We start from the raw sequence: 26155 nt of genomic DNA on the forward strand, positions 1-26155 counted from the left end.
GCTTAACCAACAGAGCCAGCCAGGTGCTCCAGAGACACATGATTCTGAATAATGACCTCAGTGTCACTTACTAATTAAAAAATAAAATTTTATTTTAAGGTTTTACATGAAATGTTTCCACTCAAATATATCTTTTTAAAAAGATTTTTATTTATTTATTCATGAGAGAGACAGAGAGGCAGAGACATAGGCAGAGGGAGAAACAGGCTCCCTATGGGGAGCCTGATGCAGGACCCTGGGTCCATGACCTGACCCAAAGGCTCAGACACTGAGCCACTCAGGTGCTCCAAGAACAGGTGACTCTTGATGTCAGGGTTGTGGGCTTGAACTGTTCAGTGCAGAGATTACTTAAAAATAAAATCTTTTAAAAAAATACAAATAAGAAATCAAGATTTTTTTTAAAAGGACTATGCCAAAAAAGGGGTGCAATATTCCTCAGATTTCTTCAGAACTGTAAAGGAATGTATGCATAGTAAAGATTAAAAATATACTAGGGGCAGCCCCGGTGGCGCGGCGGTTTAGTGCCGCCTGCAGCCCAGGGCATGATCCTGGAGACCCTGGATCGAGTCCCACGTCGTCGGGGCTCTCTGCATGGAGCCTACTTCTCCCTCTGCCTGTGTCTCTGCCTCTCTCTCTCTCTCTCTCTGTGTCTCTATGAATAAATAAATAAAATCTTTAAAAAATATATATATACTAGGGAGGTGGGCGGGGGGTGAGGGTGACTGGGTGACGGGCACTGAGGGGAGCACTTGATGGGATGAGCACTGGGTGTTATTCTAGATGTTGGCAAATTGAACACCAATAAGAAATAAATTTATAGGGATCCCTGGGTGGCGCAGCGGTTTAGCGCCTGCCTTTGGCCCAGGGCACGATCTTGGAGACCCAGGATCGAATCCCACGTCGGGCTCCTGGTGCATGGAGCCTGCTTCTCCCTCTGCCTATGTCTCTGCCTCTCTCTCTCTCTGTGTGTGTGTGACTATCATAAGTAAATAAAAATAAAAATAAAAGAAATAAATTTATTAAAAAAATTAAAAATAAAAATATACTACAGTGCCAAGATGAACTGGCCAAATTAAAACAATTAGAAATAAATAAAGGATGCCTAATAGAAAACTGTGCCTAGATAAGAACGAAACAATGCTTTTCTTGTATTTTTAATGTTTTTTTCTGTGCATATTATTGGTGCATTATTATTTGTCAAATTCCAGCTTCCTGAAGTATAAGGTACATGTGTTGATATGGACCACCATGCTAAATATATCTACTTGTTTGAGAAATAATTAAGTACCCACTATGGGAATTGTGCTGGGCAAAAGGCTAGGTTCTGGCAATTCCCCAACCCTACAAAAAAAGGATCACCTTAGCCTTAGAGATTAATCTCTTCTTGTAGAGAAGAGATTAGAGTAAGAAATGCAAATAAATGTGAAAAGATTCCAATAAAAGATACCTGACAATGCATTTCCATGAAGAGCCATCTTGATCATCCTGTTCTTCTATGTACATTCTGACATTGTGATCTTGATCCAACTGGTACCAGTACATGAGGCCATCTTTGTCTCGGCCAATTGGTTGGAGACGCATGGTATCAGCATCCTCTTCATTGATAATGTTCTTGAATTTGAGATTGTCATCAAACTGACACTCGCAGAGGTACTGAAAAATAGTCATAACATGGCTTAAAATACTTCATAAATGTTTCTCCATCACAGTAAATATGGTATGTTTAACCATAGAATTGATTCAGGGATGGGAACAGAAAAAAATACCATCCTCTCACCACTTTTGTACAACCTGTTTAGAATAAGCAACTTAAAAAGATATATTTCAAGTTAACACTTTAGTATTACTTAAATTTACAGATTTAATATAACCAATGACATAAAAATAATATATTTCAAAAGTACTGTGTTTGTACTAGTCTCCCAAATTTTCTTATGTATAAAATTTTCAATGATTCTTTCTGCTAAGCTTTTAGGTGACATTATTCTTGGAACAACTATTGGTGAATAAATTAAAATAATTATAACATAATAAATGTATTACCTTTAAGAGTGCTAGTTTGCATTCAACACTCATTTCAAGATAGCCCTTCTTCTCCATCTCCCATGCCCAGGTGCTATTAAATTCTTGGCATATCTGTCAGAGAAAGTCAATATGTCAATATCTTAATACATAAAAGCAATTTCTATTTACCTTGGTATTTTGTTGTACAATTATGTTAATTTATTTATAATGGAGTAAGTTTATACCAAATACAATCCAAGGCAAATCCATTCTTAAATACACCAGAGATACTTACTTATGACTAATGATCAAATTTAAGTTAAGTAGTGATCTCTATAGTTCTCTCATCTAATCTCAAGAAGTTTTTACATATTTTATGGCACATTTTCCTAAATGCAAAAATTATCTAATTCCCCTTCAAAATGGCCTAAAAGTTCCTTGAGGGCCATAGTTTTTTTTATCTTTATGCCCAGAACAGAGGTAGACATTCAAAAAACAGGTTAAATTGTAGGTACATTTTTAAAAAATATTTTATTTATTTGAGAGAGAGTGAGAGTGAGTAGAGGGGTGGGGAGGGTGGGAAACAGAGGAAGACGGACAAGGGGACTCCATGTTGAGCATAAAGCCCCATGGAGGGCTCAATTCCAGGACCCCAAGATCATGACCTTAGCCAAAATCAAGAGTAAAATGCTATCCTGGAATACTGTATGTCTCTGGTTGATAGGATTATATATTGTAGAGAGGGGAAAAAATTCTATCAAAAGCTAAAAGGTCAGAATCTGAATGGACATTTTGCCAAAGAACATATAAAACGGCCAATATGCACAGGAAAATAGGATCATCATTAGTCATTAGGGAAATCCAAATCAAAACCACAATGGAATACTACTTTATATCCATAAGGATAGCTGACATTCAAAAAAGAAAAATAAGGGGCGCCTGGGTGGCTCACTGATCTCAGGCTCTTGAGATCCAGCCCCATATTGGGCATTCAGCTCAGTGGGGAGTTGGCTAGAGATTCTCTATCTCCCTCCTCTGCCCCTCCCCATGCTCACATGCTAACAAAAATAAATCTTAAAAAAGAAAAGAATAATAACACTAAATGTTGGTGAGGATATGGAGAGACTGAAATGCACAGGTTTTGAAGGGAATATAAAATGGTGCAGTTGCTTCATAAAAAAGCTAAGCAGTTCCTCAAAATGTTAACACTAAGTTACCAAGTGACTTAGCAATTCCATTTCTAGGTATTTATATAAGAAAAGTGAAAATACATGTACATGTAAAAATCTGCATAGTGTTCGGAGTAATATTTTTTTATAATAGCCAAAAGGTGCAAACAATTCAAATATCCATCAACTGAAAAACAGATAAATAATATGTGGAATATCCATGAAGTGGAATTTTATACAGCTATAAAAAAAGAATGAAGTAGTGGTACATTCTACAGCTTGGATGAACATTAAAAACATGCCCAGTGAATGAAATCAGATACAAAAGGTTATATATAGTATGGGTCTATGTATATGAAATGTACACAACAGTAAAATACATACAGACTAAAAATTTATTAGTAGTTGTCAGGGGGCAGGTAAAGGGAGGAATAGGGAGTGATAAAAATGTTTTAGAATTAAGACAATGGTGATGACAGCACATCCTTATGAATACACTAAAAATACTGTATTGTATAATTTAAAGTAAATTTCAAGATATGTGACTAATATCTCAATTTAAAAAAACAGAGTTAAGAATGCAAACCCAGCTTATGACTTGGAAGTACCTACTGAGGACTCTGCTATATACCACACCTAAAAGAAGAGGATGTTGATTGACTATCTTAAAGGTTAAATCTGAGGGTGTAGAAGCTCATGTTCAGTATAAGACGGGCTGAGAATGATATAGCTCCAACGTCTGCTTGACAACCCAAGTACAAAGGCATAGCCAATGACTCATGTAGTCAGATACCAAATACAAATGAACAACTCTTAATTATCTTTTATCATGTGAAAGGGGATAAAAGTGAAAAAGGGGTAAAGAGATAATTAAGACACAGGCCTCTTTGCCTCACACTACTTACTTTCAACTTATTGACCTTCCTTACTTATAATTTAGGGTGCAAAAACTTTTGTGCTAATATTCAGAGATGAGTAGGATACTCTTTTGTTTCTTTAAGAAGGCAAAGGTAGACATATTATTTTGCCATTTGAGAAAAAAAACAAAAATCTCATATCAGATTTGCCCAAACAACCATAACCCATTGCTATCACAAAGTAAAGACTGTCAAAAAAATAATCTGTAAGTGACAATTATGCAGGACTATATAGACAGATTTTTTTAAAAGATTTTTTATTTATTTATTCATGACAGAGACAGACAGAGAGAAAGAGAGAGACAGGCAGAGGGAGAAGCAGGCTCATGCAGGGAGCCCAACGCGGGACCTGATCCCGGGACTCCAGGATCATGCCCTGGGCCAAAGGCAGGCACTAAACCGCTGAGCCACCCAGAGATCCCCTATGCACGACTATATAAGTCTACACCAGAGGTCAGCAAACCTTTTCTGTTAAGGGCCAAACAGGAAATAATTTAGGGTTTGTAGAACATACAGTGTCTTTTCAACTATTCAACTCTGCTGTTGTAGTGGAAAAGCAACCACAGAAAATATATAAATGAGTAAACTTGGCTGTGTTCCAACACAACTTTATTTATGGATAAGGAAATCTGAATTTCATATCATTTTCATACGTCAACCATTCTCCCAACCATTTTAATATGTAAAAACCCCCACTTAGTTTTCAGGCCATACATAAGTAGACAGCAGGCCAGATTTGGCCCATGGGCCAATGTTTGCCTAGAGTGCCAGAAACTAGCTGTGTCTCTGAGACTGTCTATGACAGTTATTCTTGGATCCTTGTGAGACAGAGAAACTAAAGGGACTCCATGAAAAAACTGCTTTTTACCTTCTTCTATTTCCATTAGGACATCCACCTCCACCTTATACATGTCTTATAGAACAGAAAATGAATGTCTTCCTTGTGAAGGTCAAGGATTTAATGACTTCTTTGGAAGTCTTCCAGCATAATAGATGACATCTAAGGAGTAACCAGGCAGGGTCATCACAAATGTTTTCCAAGACACTGACTCATCAAGACCACTGGCTGGCACCAATACATGAGTGACTTATGGAGAACATCTAAACACTCATCTTTGTTCCTGGATGCCAGAGAAGACATGTGCACCAGACAACAACCCTCAATAAAAAACCAGACCCCAAGTAATAAGACTCACTCTCCTCTCCTTTCCAAGTCTTCCAGATGCTCTGTATGTATCTGCACTCTCTACATCTTCAATAAACTCTGCTCTCACTTCCTCTTGGCTCACATTTGATTTTTTTTCTTTTTTAGATTTTATTTATTCATTCATGAGAGACACAGAGAGAGAGAAAAAGAGAGAGAGAGAGAGAGAGGCAGAGACATAGGCAGAGGGAGAAGCAGGCTCCATGCAGGGAGCCTGACGCGGGACCCGATCCTGGGTCTCCAGGATCATGACCTGGGCTGAAGGCAGAGCTAAACCGCTGAGCCACCCAAACTGCCCTCACATTTGATTTTTATCCTGTGCAAAGCCAAGGACCCTCTTGACTGGTCCCTAGGAAACCCGCTCTGAGTCCGAGGACCCAGCAAGCCTACATCACTTGAAGCAAGAGGATCCTTATTAGATTATTAATTCATATTAACTCCCTATGCCCCAACTTGAATCTGATCTGCTTTGTAAACATAATTTGGTTTTGCATGCAATTTCTCTTTAAAGCATGTTCAGTATCTAAAAATGAACATTTTTGTATAATGTTCCTATTTATCACTCTAAGTCATTATTCCATAATACTGGCTCTATGTTTGATTCTCTCTAATCTGGTTAATGAGAGGTCATATCCTGTAGTATCCCCCTGCATGGTGCCTAAGGAACAGCCTTTCTGATATACACGTACACATGAAATCAAAGTTCTGTACCTGTAAGACTGACTGATATTCAGCCTGGGAGGCCTCTTGGCCACCTAGCTGCTACCATTCCAATACCCCTAGGCTGTCTTTTCCTCTTACACACAGAACAACAAGAATGAAGATGGGAAATAGGGACGGGGGGGGGGGGGTGTTTAAAAGTCCACATCATCTCAATATTTACAGGAAAGGTGGTTTCACATGCCTACACAGCAAATATATGGAATTTATGTCAGTGAGATCATTAAACACATTAATCTTGGAGGCATATATGCAATCAAGTACCAATAATCCTTCTCTTTTTTGATAACATAAAGCATTAAAAGGGGGCAGAATGAGGGTGGGCATTAAAAAGGGGAGGGATTGGGTAGAGAAGAAAACTGCAAAAAATCTCAAGCATGAACATCCAAAACCCTGCATTAAGAGACTAAATCAAACTCTAACATGGCTTCTAGCAGCCTCAGGACTTATCCCTGGGACCACCCTGTTCCTCTTGAGTTCCTGTCTAGAAAACTCAAGGTTTCCAAAAGAATTTACTATTTGTTCCAGCCAACACCTGATCTAAGTCCATGAATTTACTTTTCCATTTATTTTAAAAACAAACAAAACCTTACAATTGTAAATCTTTCCTCTGTCCCTTTGAGATGTATATGTGTCTCCTGTAAGAGTGTCTTTCTCAAGGACTTGAAAGCCATTCCTTTGATTTAGAATCCTCAGGAAGGATAGGACCTCCCAGACTCTGTGCAAGGGTAGAAAGTTTATCTTTCAATGTTGACAGACCAACTTTCAGACCAACCCTCATACTTACTTTTTGTTAACTTTTCCTTTCTCTAACCCCTTTTCCTCCCCCTCATTTCCACCTCCTGAAACCCTTAGTCTCCCTTTAAAATACCAGTCACCTCTGGGTAAACTCAAATTGAGCTCAGCCCCTTCTCCTACCATAACAGTTAAGTGAATGAAGTCTGTCTTTACTGCCTTTATCTTGGGGGACGGGTGGTCTTTGGATGCCTTTATTTTATAAGTTTATAAAGAGAGTCATTTATCTGGTGATTCCACTAATATTTACTGAGCACCTACTCTATGGCAGAAACTAGTCAAGGAGCTGGGATACCATGATTAAGAAGACAGGTAACCTGCTATCATGGAGCTTATATTCTTAAGGATATTACAACAGATAAAAATAAGAAAATATTAAGTAGAGCCAAATGCTTTGTTGAAAATAAAACAGTAATGTGCTACAGATAGTTTGAGTATTACTCTGGTTGGGTGCTCAGAGAAGGCCTCATTAAAAAAGTTGACATCTGACACAAAAAGTGGAGACATAGAAATCAGCCACAAGAAGGTCTGATGTAGGAATGCTTCAGGCAGAAAAAAAACAAGCTACTAAAAAAGGCCTTCAAGTTTGGTGTATTTAGAAAAACAGAAAAAAGATCAGTATAAATGAAGCAAAATAAAGGGGAAGTGGCAGAAGATAAGGTTAAAGAGGTAAAACAAGGGCAAAATTATGGAAGCCATAATAAGAAATTAGGATCTTATTTCAAATATAATGGGAGGCCACTGGAGGATTTTAAATGGGGGAATAACAAAATGTGAGCCATGTTTCAAATACAGCTGCTGTAAATGGATTGCAAAGCAGGGGTGGGGGTGTCGGGGGTGGAAACTAAGAAACCAATTTTAAGGCAAGAGATAATGAATGATGTCATGGACTATGGAGGCCACAGTGGCAACAGAAGTTAACTGTATTTTGGAGGTAGAATCATCAGGACTTTTAGTAGAATGTATGTGGTCAGTGACTGGAAAGGAAAAACAAAGGTGACATCTACATTCCTTGGCTTGAACAAATAGGATGAAGGTGCTTCTAACAAAGGTATTAAGACAACAGTACCAAAGAGAAGGAAGTTGACAAGAGATTTGTATCTTTCAAAGTTAGTGACTGAGCTGAGACTTGAAGCTTATGACTTCTGGTTCAGAGCTCTTTCCACTGGATCATATTTCTTTACATAAACCTTTTAAAATCTGAGTCCAGAAGAATTTAACTGAGCTCTGAGAAGTCAACTCATCTTCATACCCCTCGCTTGTAGCAAAGTATGCAATACAGCATATACAAAACAAACATCTGATGAATAAACGAAAGAAACACCAAAATAATGCTTTACCTTAATTAAAAAACCTCTTTTAGGTTAACCACTATTAATTAGCAGCCAACACAACACGTCTTTAACATTAAAAATTCTTACTAGAATAATAATAACAGCCAACATTTATTGCATGTTTACTAGTTGTCAACTACTGCTATTATTTTAAAATATTAACATGATCAATTCTCACATGCTTTAGATGTATGTACTCTTATCCTCAGGAAGTTATGTGCTTTACCCAAGGAATTAGAGTAATTAGTATCAAGGGTCATTTACAGTGAAATTAGTATATATTCAGGTCACCAATCAGGTCAGCTGTCACCATCAAGTTGTGAACAAAGGCTAGAATGAGAATTACAAACAATCTAGAAACTGAGTAACTAACACATCAACTACTACAAAAAGAGAGAGGAGAGAAACCTTAATTCAATAAATGGATAAAAGGAGATCAGCAACAACTCAAGGGTAAAGTTTTATTTAAGTGGTGACTTTAGTGCTAGGACTTGAAGAATGAATAGGTTTTTACAAGAGAGGAGGTGAAGAGAAATTTCAGGAAGAAAAAAAAAAACAAAACAGAATATGCAAAGCCAGGAGGGTGTGAATGATACTGGTCTATCCTGTCAATGTAATGGTGAAGAGAGCAGTTCTTTCTGCTGAACTCTAGAGCCCTAGATCTTGAGTGCTTGGGTTTGAAAGTGGGTACAGACAAGGCTGTGAAGGGAAGGCAGTGAGAAAGGTTGTGAAAGTAGGTCATGGCTTGTACATATGGGGGCTCAACAAGCATTTGGAAGCACTATTAAAAAACAGTTCTGGGCAGCCCGGGTGGCTCAGCAGTTTAGTGCCGCCTTCAGCCCAGGGTGTGATCCTGGAGACCCGGGATTGAGTCCTATGTCGGGCTCCCTGCATGGAGCCTGCTTCTCCCTCTGCCTGTGTCTCTGCCTCTCTCTCTCTCTCTGTGTCTCTCATGAATAAATAAATAAATAAAATCTTAAACAAACAAACAAACAAACAGTTTCATTGCACTGTGCAAAACTGATGGGATAATACAGTCTGAGGTCAAGGAGACCCACTAAAGCCTATTTTCCAACAATTCAAGGGAAAGAGTTGAGTTGAGCTAAGCTATTTGAGAGAAGCAGATTTAGGTGGCTAGTGCATCCACCTTACAAAAGCATTAAGTTTCATGTTTAATATACGGTTTTACTATTTGCAATATAACATTCACATTTCACTTGAGGTGGGTATTCTTTAAAACTACAAGATTTTTGAAGGCCAAATACAAAGTCTGATTCTTCTATTTTCTATAGTATCTACCAAGTACAGGGCCTTGCTAATAGTGGACACTCAATCTCAATGTTCTCTGCTATAAATTGAGAGAATTTACTATTATTATGGTATATTTGGGAACACTGTCTATAAGAATGCATTAAAAGTTATACAGAATGGATGTTTAATTCCTTAAAAAAATACACAGGAACTATTTTGATGGCAAGATTTCTCAAGCAATATGGTTTTAAAAATCAAAAGAACACCAAAACCCTACTGACAGAGCATAAGTATATATTAATTAATTAGCTCACTCCACATTTTATCAGGAATGTACTGTGTCCCAGACAATATGCTTGACACCAGGATACATAAGATACTATAACTCCTGCTAATCGAACTCAGGATTAGAGGGACAGGCAGCTGAAATCTCAGTTAACTTATAAACTGGGCAAAATTACACATGGCAAAGCTTTGAAAGGCTGATCTCAAAAGTAGCCTATTCTGAAGTTTTGGTTAAGTAAAAGGTACCCTGAAAATATGTGAAATAAGTTTAGCAGGAAAAATAAAATCTCTATCATACCTATTTTATATTCATAGGTAAGATTAACCATGTATCTAAAATGTAATTAAAATGGAAAGTGCCTCTTTCCAAGTAATCTGCTTTATATCAGTAATCTAGGTAAAAAGGGAAATATGGCTCTAGGGTCCTGTAGGTTGAGATTCAAATCCTCGCTTTCCCTATCAGCAGTGTGATCTTGTTAAATCACCACCACCTCTTTGAATTTCAGTATCTTCAACTGTAAAGTAGGGGTTTTACTAGTAAAACCTAGGTTTTGCTAGTGAAAGAGACAAGAAAATAAGGATGGCTATCAGATACTCACTGTGCTATAGTTTCCTTATTATGTAAATGTAAACCTAAAAATGTTCTAGTAAATGACCACAAGAACCAACTGGAATACAAGTAAAACAGAAAGAATTAAGAGCTGGTAAGAAGTATATCAGTGTCCTTCAAATTGTACATAAACATTGTTTCATGACATTTTTGTTTCATATACATATATAAAACATGCCTAAGATTTAAATAAAATTATTGGTGATTGACTTGTTTTAATTTCCTACTTTTATTTTCTGGGTAATTGACCTCATTTAAAATGTGGTCAGGCCAGAAGGTGGAGCACTCATGCCCTAACACTAGTCAACTGTAGCCTGAAAAGGTACTACTTATCTATCCCAGCCAGAAGGTTTTCTTCTTGCCAGTAAACAGACGAACGGGTAAGAGACTGTCACAACTCAGCCCATGAAAAGCCACTCCACTACAAACTCTCAGTTTATGACTCTTGGTTTATAGTCCATCCCAATACCTCCTTCCTTCTATCAAAGAAATGACCTCTCTTTTGCTCTCTGGACTTGCCCAGCTTGCTTGTCCTAATTCTTGGCTATTCCCTAATAAATCCATTTTTTGCTGATAAAATAATTAACAGTTTTATTTTTGAGGTTAATAAACCCTATATTATACTGAATGGCTTCTCTTTTTATGTATGCTCTGTAACCAACATGACAGTGAATACGTTAAAGCTAAGATCACTGCTAGATCTACAGACAATTCCCTGATGGTTGCACTTCTTAAAATTTTATTGTGGGGAGATTATATATACAAAATTTAAAAATGAAATTTGGCATTTTAATCATTAAATGTACAATTCAGTGGTATTAATGACATTCACAATGTTGTATAACCATTAGCACATTTTATTCCCCATACTTCATCACCCAAACAGAAACTCTTGAACCCAAAGCGATAACTCCCCACACTCCCCTTCCGCCCTGCAGCATCTGGTAACCTATCTACTCTCTGCGCATCTGCCTGTTCTAGACAGGTTATACAAGTGGAGCCATCCAATATTTGTCCTTCTGTACCTGGCTTCTTTCAGGTTAACATATTTTTAGGGTTTATCTGCACTGTAGCAAGTATAAGAACTCCATTCCTTCTTCGGAATGAAAGATATTCCACTGTATGAATATACCACTTTTTGTTTATCCATTCATCTGTTGACTGACAACTGGGTAGTTTCAACCTTTTGGCTATTGTTGAGTTATTCTACAATAAACACTGGCATACAAGTAGCTGAGTCTCTGTTTTCAATTCTTTTAAGGATACAGCTAGGAGTGGAATTGCTGGGTCATATGGCAATTCTATGTTTAGCTTTTTGAGGAACTGCCAAACTGTTTTCCACAGCAGCTGCACCATTTTGCATTTCCATCGGGATTATATGAGGGTTTCAATATCTCCACAACCTTACCAACACTTACTTTTTTTATAAAGTAGCCATCCTATTAGGTATAAAGTGATGATACCTCATTGTGGTTTTGATTTGCATTTCCCCACTGACTAAAGACATTGAATACTTTTTCATGTGCTAATTTATTAATCTTGGTATATCTTTGGACAAATGTCTACTCAAATATTTTGCTCATTTCTAAGTTGGGTTATCGTTTTGTTGAAGTTTGGGTTTCTTATATGGCTGGATATTAAATTCTAACAATTTACATAATTTGCAAATATTTCCTCCTATTCTGTAGGTTGTCTTTATACTTCATCATTTTCTTTGATGTACAAATTTTTAATTCTGATCAAGTTCACTTTATCTTTCTCTTGTTGTTCACATGATTTTGGGTGGTATCTAAGAATCTACGCCAAATATAAGGTCATGAAGATTTAACCCTGTGTTTTATTCTAAGAGGTCTATAGTTTCACTTCCTTCATTTAGGTTGTTGGCCCGACGTGAGTTGATTTTTGCATATGGTGTGAGGTAGGGTATCTTGAATTTGGCAAGTTGTTATATTTCAAAAAGAAGCATATTTCATATGATAGGCAACAGTCTGAAAAAAAAGAGGTTTTCTTTTAAAGATTTATTTGAGAGAGAGAGAGAGAGAGAATGCAAGCAAGCATGAGTGGAGGGACAGAAGGGAGAGGGAGAGAGAACCCAAGCAGACTCCTTGCTGAGCAGGAGCCCAATGCAGGACTGGATCTCATGACCCTGAGATCACAACCTGAGTCAAAACCAAGAGTCAGATGCTCAACCAACTGTGCCACTCAGGTGTTCCCAAAGAAGCTTTCAAAATATGACATAAATCTTATATATAGTCCATCCTCTCATTTTCAGATAAGACAAGAATAGAGATAACTAACTATATAATAGTAACAATTTTCAATGGTAGGAACATTGTATACTTAGAAAACTTCACAAGATTGTATTTTTTACTTCCTACATTTATCTGATGAGCTAAAGCAATGAGAAGTGACTTTAAATTACAATTTTCATATAACTTCTTTGAAAACACATTAATATTTGAGTTATAGAAACGTTTCCTATATAAAGAACTGACAGGTGTGCACACTTGAAAAAAAAAAAAAAAACATCTAAAGAAGAGAAGCATGTTCCCCAAGTCTACTCAGAGGCACAATTGTCACAAGAGGTTTCCCAGCCATAATTAAGGTAATTCAGCTTGTTGCTCTATGGAAAGGCTTTCAGGTATATTATTATCACAAAATACTCATTAGACCACCTGAAGTCACTTAGTTCAGTAGAAAACCGAAGAAAATAAAACCCAGGGGCAGGCCGGATGGCTCAGCAGTTTGGCGACACCTTCAGTCCAGGGCCTGATCCTGGAGAACCAGGATTGAGTCCCGCGTTGGTCTCTCTGCATGGAGCCTGCTTCTCCCTTTGCCTGTGTCTCTGCCTCTCTCTCTCTCTGTGTTTGTGTCTCTCATGAATAAATAAATAAAATCTTAAAAAAAAAAAAAAAGAAAGAAAAGAAAACCCAGTATTTTCTATATCCACAAGTATAGTGAGTTTCTTTAGCCCAAGTTGCTGTTAGTTTCCAAAGGAACGCTACCCACAGAAAAGAAAAAAGTTGTCTAAAATCACTATGTTGTTTCTCTAATTTATTATTATTATTTAAATAACATTTGCTAGGTTCCAACTATTTGACAAGGTACTATGCTGAGAAAATTCACACGTATTTTCATGAGAAAACAGAGGATTCAAAGAAGCAACTTAACTTATACACAGTAATTAGCAGAGTTCGGATTTTTCCCCATTACTTATCCAGCTCTTTCTACATCACCACATGTAATTCAGTTATGAGTGTATATTATGGCTGCTCACACCTTACCAGTGAGTAAAGGGTACTCTTTAGGGAACATTTTACAAAGTTAAAAGTATGTGAAAATATTTTCCAATATGCAAAATACTTTCCATTAAGTATTCATGCTGTGGCATGAGACAAACTTGTATTCAATCCTTGCTTCAGCATCCACTATCTATGTGACCTTGGAAGTAGTTTAATTCACCATCATCTGAGGTGTGTTTTGAACTATATGATAATGTATGTAAAACAGCATAAGACCTATAGTAAGCTCTCAAATATTAGTCCTTAGCCTTACTACTAAAACATTAAGTTTTAGAGAAATTGAAACACTAATAAATTGCTAGTGGGAGGGTAAAATGGTATGGCAGCTATAAAAAAAAGGCTGGTAGTTCCTCAAAAAAACTAAACATAAAATTACCATATGACCCATGAATTACAATCTTAGGTATACAGACAGGAGAAATGAAAATACATGGTCACAAAAAAACTTGTACAGTACCTAATGTTTACAGCAGAATTATTCTTAATAGGCCAAAAGGGAAAAAATTCCAAATGATCATTAACTGGCATGGATAAATAAATATAAATATGGTCTTATCCATATGATGCTATTACTATTTGGCAACAAAAAGAAATGAAATACTAATGCATGTTACAATATGGATAAACTTTGAAACAATTATGCTAAATAAAAGAAGTCAGACACAAAAGGCCACATACTTTTTATGATTCTCATTTACAAGAAATGTCCAGAATAGGAAATTCATAGAGACAGAAGTACATTATTGGTTGCCAGAGGACTGGGAGAGGGAGGATTGTGATTGGGACTGTTATTAATGCGTATACAGTTTATTTTAGAGGTAATGAAAATGTTCTGGAACTAGATAGTGACTGTAGTTGCACAACATAGTGAATATATTCAAAACCAATGAATATACTTTAATATGGCAGATTTTATGCCCCAAGAATTGTACCTCAATAAAAAAGAAAACACCAATAAACATATTAACAAGGCAAATAAAAATTAAAGATAACCACCTTAGTTTAGTTTTGAAAAATAAATGTAGCAGTAGAGAAAAACGCTTGTCAAAATATAACCAAAAACAATTGTTTTAAATATTTTATTTATTTATTCATGAGATACACAGAGAGAGAGGCAGAGACAGAGGCAGAGGGAGAAGCAGGCTCTATTCAGGAAGGCCCGATGCAGAACTCCGTCCCAGGACCCCAAGATCATGCCCTGAGCCGAAGGCAGACGCTCAACTGCTGAGCCATCTAGGCGTCCCAAAATATAACCAAATTAATAAATGATAAATGACTTGCTAAAAATAGAGAGCAATCATCCCTAAGGAGTAAAAACAGCGGGTCTTTTCAAAATTACTATTTAGATTAAAGCTATTATTGTCAAGTTTATTCACTTTCAAGAGATTTCTAAACCTGTTAGAGGAATCATCAGACAAGAGATAGCCCTTGTCTTCCCTCTACTTTTGAGGGACAAATGAATGAGGTATCATTCTGATGAGGGGGAAACACCCCAAAAGAGATATATTAGGTTCTTTTCTATTCAATGTCATTACCTCTCAAGTATGTTTTTTCCTCTCGAGTATTAAGCATCAGAAAAAATTCTGCTTACTCTAAGAAACATATTTATTTTTTATATTTAACATTTCATAAAATCAAGAATTTTTTTAAGGTTAATGATTACATTCAACATAATAGCATTTCTTTTTTCTTTCAACAACCATCTCTAAATCATGTGGCATGAAGAAATTACAGAACCAAAGAAAAACAGCAATAATAAATTACCATTGTCTCTTAGAAATTATTCTGAGGCTAAAGGAAATCAACTGTGATTTCATTTATAGGATAATTTATTAAGACTTGGCTTTCCCATTACTTTTCAAGGCCATTATATGGCTGTCTTTGAGCAGAAGCCAGAGCAGTAGGGAAGCCAAGGCACAGGTACTGAATTTGTTGAAGGGAGATACTTGTTTATTAACATATTGATATTCACTATCCATGGCTAAGGTGTATAAAATTGCTCCTGTGGTATCTTTAGTGATTAATAACCACAGGAAATAGAGGAGTTTCGTGGAAGCATGAGAGTTCACTGCAGAGAAATTTCTTTGTGACTCACCAAATAAAAAAAGGAATATGAAGCTCAATAAGGCCAAGGCCTGGTCAACTAAGCAAGGAGTTAACAGATCCCAGCAGAACTGCTAGTTTTAATTTCCACTTACTGGGTTTCTTTATTTTTAGGAGGGTAATTCCACTTTTTTTTTTTTTTTTTTTTTTTTTTGGTAATTCCACTTTTAAAGTAAAAAGCCACCAGCAGGATTTTCAAGTTTCTTTACTCTAGATAATATTGGAGAATATATGTCAGCAAGTGTAGGATATGGCAATACAATGAATGCTCTTATATTCATTTTCTATCAGTTACCAAGATTTATTGATTTTGCCTTCCAAAAAGCTCTCACATTCACCCTCTTCTTTCCATCCTTACTGCCAAAACCTTAATTCAGATCTCTTCATTGCTCAGTCGGATTATCATAATAGCTTCCTTTCACATGATACCTGGGCTTCCACTCATTACCATTCTTTCTAGGTACTTATTTCAGTGAAGCTGAACTATTGGTAATTTCCTAACAAATTTCTGCTCATTCTACAGGTCTTAGTTTAACTGTTTTAGGGAGACACTAACAAGAGATGACAAACAGATGCTAATGCTGACTGATTTGTAGTAGCAGTGAAGTCAGCTAAGACAAAGGCTTAACAGAAAAAGCTTAGATTGGTAACATTAGCTATGAGCCAAGGAACAGGGCCTAACAGATGCCAGATATTTGCTCTGGACTTAAACAGAATTTTACATTAATTATATCCTACTGACTTCAAAAGGAAATAAAACAGGTCTCCATTACAGATTACGCACAATGATGCCACAAAGAGAAGGATAAAAGATCAAAAGTCTCATAACAGGGAAGGTAAAAATTCCATGAGAACACTATCTAATATAGATAAGAAGTACAACAAAGAAGCATATTTAGAGTTAAGCCTATCAGCAGTGAACTGAAAGAAAATTGAAATTGTCTAAGTGATTACTTAATACCTAAAATTGATGCATAAAGGATGAAAAAAGCACTCAAGATGCTTACAACCTATAAAAAACACAAATATGAAGGACAATATTAGTGGCATTTTGAAGCACTAGATTCACAAAGACCTGGGTTTGGATGCTGGCTCTGCCATTTCTAGTGATGTGAGACCAAACAAGTTATCTTGTGTCTCAAAACCAATTTCCTTGTGCAAATTGATAAAAGAAAATATCTATTTCTAAGGTGAGCTATGTAAGGTAGATATTAAACACAGTGCCTGGTACATACCAAACATGCAATAAAAAAAAACCATATGATAGGGGTGCCTGGGTAGCTCAGAAGGTGAAGTGTTCTAACTCTCGGCTTTTGGCTCAGGTCATAATCTCAGGATCCATGGGATCAAGCCTGGAGTTGTGCTCCACGCTCAGCACAAAGTCTGCTTATCTCTTCCTTCTGCTCCTCTACTCACTTGTGTTCTCTCTCTCTCTAAAATAAATAAATAAAATCTTTAAAAAACCACAACCCCATATGACAGGTTCTATAATGGAGTATAAATTGATGAAAGAACGTCTTCCTGGGAGAACATCTTAGAAAGAAAGTACTTGAGCTGAGATAGGAAGGATAAATTAAGTTTGCCAGGAAAACAAGTTAGTAGGGAGGCATTCTAGGCAGGAGATATAATATATGCAAAAACACCAAGGAATGAAAAAGAAAGCAGATTCTGTGAAAGGCGTACAGTATGAGCCTAAATAGTAGGGTGCACAGGAGAGAATGTCATTAGATATGGCCAAAGAGAAGTGGCTAAACCATTAAAAGTGCTGAATACTCTGACAGAGTTTAGATTTTTGAGTGAATGGGAATGACTAAATAATTTTGAAAGTGATATAACATTGCTTTTAAACTTTTGTGTTTAAAAGGTCATTCTTGGGATGCCTGGGTGGCTCAATGGTTGAGCATCTGCCTTTGGCTCAGGTTGTGAACCCGCAGCCCCAGGATGCGGTCCCACATTGGGCTCCCTGCATGGTGCCTGCTTTTCCCTCTGCCTCTGTCTCTATGTCTCTCGTGAATAAATAAAATCTTAAAAATAAAATAAAATAAAAGGTCATTCTTGTAGCAGTAAGGAGAAGGTGGTAGAAAGGTACAAGACTAAAAGCCCAGAGGCCAATCAGAAGGTGAAGTTTTAGGCAAGAAATGATAAAGGCCTGAATTAGCCCATGGCAATAAGGATGAACAGAGACAAATCTGAGAAATAGGCAGGAAGAAATACTAAGAGAACTTGGCTATTGTTTGGGTGTGGACAAGGAGGGTTTTGGGACGATGCCCGAATCATGGGTTGGGCTCAGAATGTTGGTGGTAACATGAACACATCATGGATTCAGTATGTACAAGACGTATGAGGAGGGAAGATAATGAATATGATTTCTGATATGTTAAGTTTGATTTGCTTTGATATCAGTTTGATAGGCAGGCAGCTGGATATAAATGGAGATGTTTGTAATTTGGTATAAAGCCTAAGACAGAGCTACAGTTATGGGAGTCAGTTTATAAAACATTTTCTTTCTTTCATTCATTCATTTATTTATTTCATTCGTTCATTTACAGAGAGAGAGAGAGGCAGAGACACAGGAAGAGTGGAGAAGCAGGCTCCCTGCAAGGAGCCTGATGTGGGACTCCACCCTAGACCCCGGGATCATGCCGAGCCGAAGGCATATGCTCAACCTCTGAGCCACCCAGGTGTCCCTATAAAACGTTTTCTAATAATAAACTGTCAAGGAAACTTACTGATGAGACTTCACACAAATATCTTTGTTCAGTCACTCAAGTGTGCTTGGGAGTTAGATAAATGGTAGCCAAAAAGGTGGACAGAGTTCTTATCTACTTATAAACCAGCAGACAACTAATATAAGAAACTATAAAAAACACAAGGAGATATAATATGTGCAAAAAACACTTCTTCAGTAGGTACAGATGTGTTCTTGTTCATTCATGTCCTTTTTATCTATCTAGCAACTAACCACCATGTGGTTTTCTGGTATTCTAATTTCATAAAGGACAGACCTAAGAGAAATAGAGATATATAGATGGCTGATGTGCCTTCCAGATTAGATATTTAACTTTTCCTGCAGAGGGCTGATGGTAAATATTTTAGGCTTTGCAGACCAGACAGTCTCTATTAAACAAACTACTCAATTTGGCACTTTACCATGAAAGCAGTCATAGATCATTGTAAACAAACAGATGTGGCTGTGTTCTAATACAACTTTATTTACAAAAACAGGCAGTGAGCTGTAGTTTGCCAACTCCTCCTCTGGACTATCAACAATATTCTTAATGCAGACAGAAGAATGACTAGGAAAAAAAAATCCCTAATGAAGCTTTTGGCCATAGTAAAATGACGGCCAAATACTCTATTGTTAGAAAAGACGTGGGACTCGATCCCCGGTCTCCAGGATCACACCCTGGGTTGAAGGCGGTGCTAAACCGCTGAGCCACTGGGGCTGCCCTATAATGTTCCTTTTTAAAATAATGTAAGGATTTCTTTCTCATTGCCATATACAGAACTTTATTGTTTTTGGATACAAAGTCAGAAAGACCAGGTTGAGTAACTTGGCTTTGTGTCCTTTGCAAAGTTACTTGACCTCAATTCATTTATTCATTAAACAAATAACTATTAAACCCCTATGTGCCAAGCACTGTGTTAGGACATAGTCACCTATTTTTAAATATAATATACTATGTCATATCTCATGCTATATACTATGCATAATATATAATAATTAAGTTCAATTTTTTGGTAATACAGGTGTATTAATGAGAAAAATAGAATTATTTGGGGGGAAGTGGATAACAGTGTGCTTAACTGGAATTCAAAGTACTCTCTTTCAATAAACTGATTATAAATGTTCTACTTTGTGAAAAAGCATTATTGGATCAGAGCCTTACACAACTGCCTGTGTGGCTAAGTTGGTTGAGCATCTGACTCTTGGTTTCGGCTCAGGTTATGGTCTTGGGATCATTAGAATGAGCCCCATGTTGGGCTCCATGCCCACTACTGAGTCTGCTTGAGATTCTCTCCTTCTGTCTCTCCCCCTCATTCACTCTCAAATAAACAAATAAATATAAAAATAGGCAGCAAGACATAATTTGAGGACTTCTGATGTATGTAACACTGTATAAGGCATATAGGGTCTAGTTCTCATGAATTCTGGTTTGGGACAGAGGTTTTTATGAGCAAATACAATTTCCTCATCTGCATAATGGGGATATCAATATATGAATCTACCCTGCAAGGGTTGGGTGAAAATTCACATACGTACAAAGGTGATTCTTCTTATTATTTATAAAGGACAGTACTTAGGAGAATAATAACATAAAGTAGACAATCAACAGAATACAGCTTTGATTTTCCCTACAGTCATTAGAGAAAAGATGTCTCCATGCTCAGCACATCTTCATTTGTCTTCCTGTTTCACATAAAGTCACCTATTTTTACCTTCAGAATTTAATTAATAACTTACCATCCCAAGAAATACTTTTACAGTTTTTGTGACATGGTAACTTCTATTAACTAAATTACCATAATAGTATCTTTTATAGAACTTAAAAATTAGGTGACAAATGTAAGCTTCAACAGTATCTTAGATATTATCATCAATAGTACTTTTACTCTTGAAGCCAGTATGTCAGGCACTACAAGGAGTGCATTTCATACATTATTTCATTAAATTCTCACAATTCTGCAAGATAAATGGTGGTTTCTCAGTTCTGTAAGATCACATTTTCTCAGTTTTACAGATGAATCGACCTGGGTTCAGATAAGTGAGATAAAGTTTCCTGAGATCAACAGAACTAACAAAGAATGGAGCCCAGATTTTCTAACACCAAAACTTTCTTTCCAATCAAACTTTGACTTAGTAACAAATGTAGTAAATTTGTTCAATGTTTAGCATCAAGTTATTTTTTTTTTGTTTTCTTTTTAAAGATTTTATTTATTTATTCATGAGAGACACAGAGAGAGAGGCAGAGACACAGGCAGAGGAGAAGCAGGCTCCGTGCAGAGAGCCTGACCTGGGACTCGATCCTGGGTCTCCAGGATCACACCCTGGGCTGAAGACGGCGCTAAACCGCTGAGCCACCTGGGCTGCCTTCAAGTTACGTTTAAAGTAAATAATTAAATGTACTAATATGAGAATTTCATCATTCTACTTATAGTTTCTACAGAAAAGAGCACATTTTTTATAAAAATGAAAGAGGAAAAATACTTTTGGCAAGCAATTTTTGGAAACCCTACTGAGTTTTCTCATCAGATTATAAATCCCTTATTAATATAATAAATCTGTATTAGTTTTCTACTGCTTCATAATAAAACACTACCTTCTTCAAGAACGGCAAATGTGCTGAATCCTCATGCTTCGAATATTTCTACCTTCTTCCTGCCTCTTTTGTTCTTAAAGGATAATGGAATTTACACTGGGCCCACTGAATAATCCAGGATAATCACCCTAATTTAAGGTCAATTAATTAATAAATTTAATTATATCCATAAAGCCCCTTTTGCCATATAACATACTCATGAACATAACACCAAGGAGTGAAGACACAAGGGTAAAACTTCTGCTTACTGCATAACCCATATCAGCTGTTCCAATTGCCTTCCATCAAAATTACTGAGTGGATCATTTCTAGTTATGCTTTCATGTTGAGTATTTCCTACCTTATGACTTTGGGTTACTTGTATTTTTTACATTATTTTCCTAAGCATTACTGGCTAGAAGAAAGGAAAGAGAGAAATGCTTTTCTATTTTTTGTGAGTCATAATCTTTACCACAAATACTGAAAAGAGGAGAAATTTTTAAATATATTTGCATACTCCAAAACTATTTTATTCTGGATACCACATTGCACTTAAAGCATTTACACTCTGCCTGCCACTATATTTATGTTTACCTACTTTGCTTTTCTGCCTTGAGTCTGTCTGAACTCCAGACTCAAGAATATAAGTCTCATACATCCCCTGAAGTGCCCTACTGAGTCCTCTACAGAGCATGACATCAAAAAATCTTTACTGGACAGATGAAAATGGGCTGGCATTAGCAGCTGTGGGTTCTTAGCTAACTACAGTTATGATTATATTCTGTGTTTAACTCAATTATTTTAAGGCAACTTCCAGCTTTTCTATTAGATTATTCTGCTCCATCTGTTACTCATGCAGTGTTTCAGGGGTCAGAGGAAAAGAGCCAGCAAAAGAAAGTAAGAAAGCACAATTAGAGATAGAAAGAAACCGGGCAAAGCTGAGAGAGATTTAAAAACCATTCAACTCTGTGAAAGAGTGATAAAAATAGGTTTAGTAAACAGATCTGAGGAATGTTCACTGGATGTTACAACATGGCAGGGCTTCTTTAGACATTTTTGGTGGCACAGTGGAGGCAGAAATGTGGTAAGATTCAGTAGGAAGTAAAAAAAAGTGAACAAGGCAAATGTGGGCAATTATGGAGAAGCTTGATTATTATAAAATGAACTTACAGTTTTGGTTCAGTATTACTATTTTCAAACAAAATGTTATTAGTCAAAAGTTTTCAAATAGATATTCTCTAAGTATTAACAGAATTCAAAGAAGAGTATGGAAGTAGATGTTATCATGACAACAATCATGATGGTATGGAGTTTCAAATTACATTAAAATATATGTTATCCCCTGAATTGGAATAGTAAGGGAAAAATTATAGCACAGTTTTTCCTTCTAATGTTTTAATTTTGTAGCTAACCAATTACCAAAGACTAAGCAATAACATCAGTAAATAGGGTTGTTTTTCCTGCAGTTTAAACATACGTTCAGAAGAAAATAAATCTTTTATTTACTTTAAAAAATTAAAGCACATTACTGGTGAAGTGGACAATTTCCATTTCCATAAATTTTGCTTTTCAAAGTGCTTTCACAACTATCATTACTACCTGATAATCCCTACAATTGGGATTCTGGGCTTTCTCCTTTCTCAATATTAATGTTTTTGTTTTTAATTTAAGTAAATCTCTACACTCAATGTGGTGCTCAAACTCACAACTCCAATATTCCTCAAATTTTAATTGGAAGTTTGTCACAAAAATATGAAATTAGAACTTTTTTTTTTTTAAGATTTTATCTATTTTAGGGACGCCTGGGTGGCTCAGTGGTTGAGCATCTCCCTTTGGCTCAGGGCATTATCTCGGAGCTCCAGGATCGAGTCCCACACTGGGCTCCCTGCATGGAGCCTGCTTCTCCCTCTGCCTATGTCTTTTCCTCTCTGTGTCTCTCATGAATAAATAAAATCTTAACAACAACAAAAAAGATTTTATCTATTTTAAAGGGAGAGTGAGTATGCATGGGAGGAGCAGTGAGGGAGAAGAGAATCCTAAGCAGACTCCACACTAAGTATGAAGCCCAATGCCAGGTTCCATCTCAGGACCCAGAGATCACAACCTGAGCCAAAACCAAAAGTCAGATGCCCAACCAACAGTGCCTCCTAGGTGCCCCTAGGACCCTTGATTCTTATTCCAACACTACTTAGCCTCAGGTCAGGAAGTTACTACAATTAGAGTCCACAATAATTTACAAAAACATATTATAATATAATCAAAGCTTTAATTATTCCACCAAATACTTATGGAAATGGTAATACCTAACATGCTTGAATCACTTAAGGTTCTACGAAACAATATAAATTAAAAGAGATCTGGAACCCCAGGAAAGATAGATTGTAAAGATAATTCTCATTTCATAAAACAAATGTGCTCCTAGAAAGCTACACATGAATGCAATTTTATTTATTTTTAAAGATTTTATTTATCTATTCATGAGAGACACAGAGATAGATAGATAGATAGATAGATAGATGATAGATAGATAGATAGATAGATAGATAGATAGATAGATAGAGGCAGAGACACAGGCAGAGAGAGAAGCAGGCTCCACACAGGGAGCCCGATGTGGGACTCGATCCTGGGTCTCCAGGATCATATGCTGGGCCAAAGGCAGGCACTAAACCACTGAGCTACCCAGGGATCCCATGAATGCAATTTTAATAAATTCTTATGTTGAAGGAACTATGTAATTTCTGAGAGCAGTTATTTTCAACTCACCTTCCATTTATTTTTCACCTTCCATTTTTATTGATCAACCACTTCCAAGAAAATATTTCATAGGATGTTATAAAATGAACTGTGTTCTCTCAAAATTCTTATGTTGAAGCCCAAACCTCCAAAGTGTCTGTGTTTGGAGATAAGGCCTTTAAAGAGTTAATTACGATTAATGAGGTTATAAGAATGGGGCTCCATAAGATTGGCATCTTTGAAAGAAGAGACTCTAAGCCCCCTCCCTACAGGAAACACAGAGGAAAGGCCAAGTAAGGGCACAGTGATGACAAGGACTAGCATAAAGTAGAATGAGAGCAATCAGCAAATATGTCAACACCTTAATCTTGGAATTCTAGCCTAAAGAACTGTGAGAAAATACATTTCTGTTGTTTAAGCCACACAGGCTGTGGTATTTTGTTATGGTAGTCCCAGCAGACTAATACGTGGGTTTGGAAACATTTCTGGGGAAACTTTAGGGCTTTAATGAAAAACAATTTGAAAACTGCTGTGCTAAAGAAATTTCTTGTACTGCAAATAACCACAATGTAATTAATGTTTTATGTGCATTGAACACATAATTCTCAAAGCAAATGAAGATTAGAAGTGTCTATTTGTTCCATAATCATAAAGAAGGACTTTATACACTGAAACGAAATTTTAAATGTCAAACCATGGAGTGCTTGGGTGGTTCAATCAGTTGAGAAGCCGACTCCTAGATTCAACTCAGGTCAAGATCTTGGGGTCATGGGATCCAGCCCCCATTGGGCTCCACGCAGGGTCTGCTGAAGATTCTCTCCCTCTTCTTCCTCTCCCTCCTCCTCCATCCTTTTCCCAACTCATGCACATGTGCCTGCTCTCTCTTAAATAAATAAAATCCTTAAATGTCAAATCACTGCAACTATGATAAAAATCCAAGTCAACAAATGTATCAATGGTTAAAATAGATTAGTGTAATAGATGATCAAAAAGACACTGATGTTCATCAGTGGTCTATAAAAGCTAATCACTTAGGACTGAGAAGTAAAACTAAATGCTTTTACGTAATCTGTATAAAAGTGCTTTACAAATTAGCAGACTATATATATGTTCACTATTATAATTAAAATCTGGAATATTTGCCAGAAAATAATGATAATGATAAAATGAGGACATATTTTAAATTTCATGAAAAGTTCATGGAATGAATTTAGCAAATTTATGAAAGGAACTAATGAACCAGAAAAGCATTAATTCTGAGTGGTAGGAATATGGACATTATAATATTCTTGGTTTTTATCTATGCACTTCCCTTTTTTTCTATATTAAAAATAAAAAAGAGGCTGTGGGAAACCTTTTTCTCAGCATCATTTCCTTAGAAATATCACAAGGGGGCACCTGCATGGCTCAATCTTTAAAGTATCTGCCTTAATCTCAAGTCATGATCCTGGGGTCCTGGGGTCCTGGGATCAAGACTGGCAGCCCCCTGACCCCCGCCCCACATGTGGTTCTCTGCTCAGTAGGGAGTCTGCTTCTTGCTCTCCCTCAGCTCCTGTCCCCTTGCAGGTGCTAGCTCTCTCTCGAAATAAACAAACAAAATCTTTTAAAAAAGAAAGGAAGGAAGAAGAGAGAAATACAGAGAGAGACAGAAAGACCAACCACAAGGTTGGTCTTCAAATTGAGGAAATTCCAGAGCTATGTTTGATTCTCAAGTAACTACAACTCAATCCAAGGAGGTATGTGAAACGTAATTTTAAGCAGTGTAGTATTGGTCAACCTTAGCCTTTCTACTAACCTAGATCTTAGGGCCTCCTAAATTAGGATCAGTGGGATTCTTTTGAATAAATAGTTTAAAATTCTCCTGGCATCAAAGAAAGCTTAATGTATCCATGAAATTACTCTTAGAAGAATCTAAAATAATAGGTACTAAAAATTGGTATCAGATAAAACTGCATTTTTTAACAAGTTTGAGCACCTACCATTAGTATTAGATAGCAAAACACTGAAAAACTTGCACATACCTCTAACTTAACAGAATTTGCATCCTAGTGTAAGGCTGAATAAAATGGAAGCAAGGGGAGCACATATGAGAAGATAAATTGACACTTACAAAAACAGTGTATGTATATAACTTCACATACTCTAGCCACGTACTATATGGCCCACAAAGAAATAACTTATGGAGAACTACAAAATACTAAGGAAACACAACATCAGGCACACTAAGTAAGAAAGACACTGAGACAGTCACATACATACATAGGGCTTTCTGCAAGATAAGTGTTTACTCATTCATCCATTTACTGACTCAATAAAAACTTACTGAGCAACAACTAAGTGTGAGGCACTAGTTCAGCTATCAAAAATGCCATAGAAAAATGATAAAAATTCTTGCCCTCACAGAGCTTTAATTCTACTGGAGAAGATG

The 26155-nt window shown here is 36.6% G+C and overlaps 1 protein-coding gene across 2 annotated transcripts in view; it reads right to left on the minus strand.

The window, feature by feature from the left end:
• Positions 1-26155, minus strand: part of RSF1 (remodeling and spacing factor 1) — a 157564-nt gene that overhangs the window by 69447 nt on the left and 61962 nt on the right. For both annotated transcript variants that reach the window (XM_072794759.1, XM_072794758.1), the window contains exons 3-4: positions 2044-2136; positions 1448-1653 (exon numbers count right to left, since the gene is read on the minus strand). In XM_072794759.1, the coding sequence (XP_072650860.1) occupies positions 1448-1653; positions 2044-2136 (299 nt within the window). The remainder of the gene's footprint in view (positions 1-1447; positions 1654-2043; positions 2137-26155) is intronic.

The sequence above is a fragment of the Canis lupus genome, chromosome 23 (assembly GCF_048164855.1).
Source record: "Canis lupus baileyi chromosome 23, mCanLup2.hap1, whole genome shotgun sequence".
Classification (NCBI taxonomy): domain Eukaryota; kingdom Metazoa; phylum Chordata; class Mammalia; order Carnivora; family Canidae; genus Canis; species Canis lupus.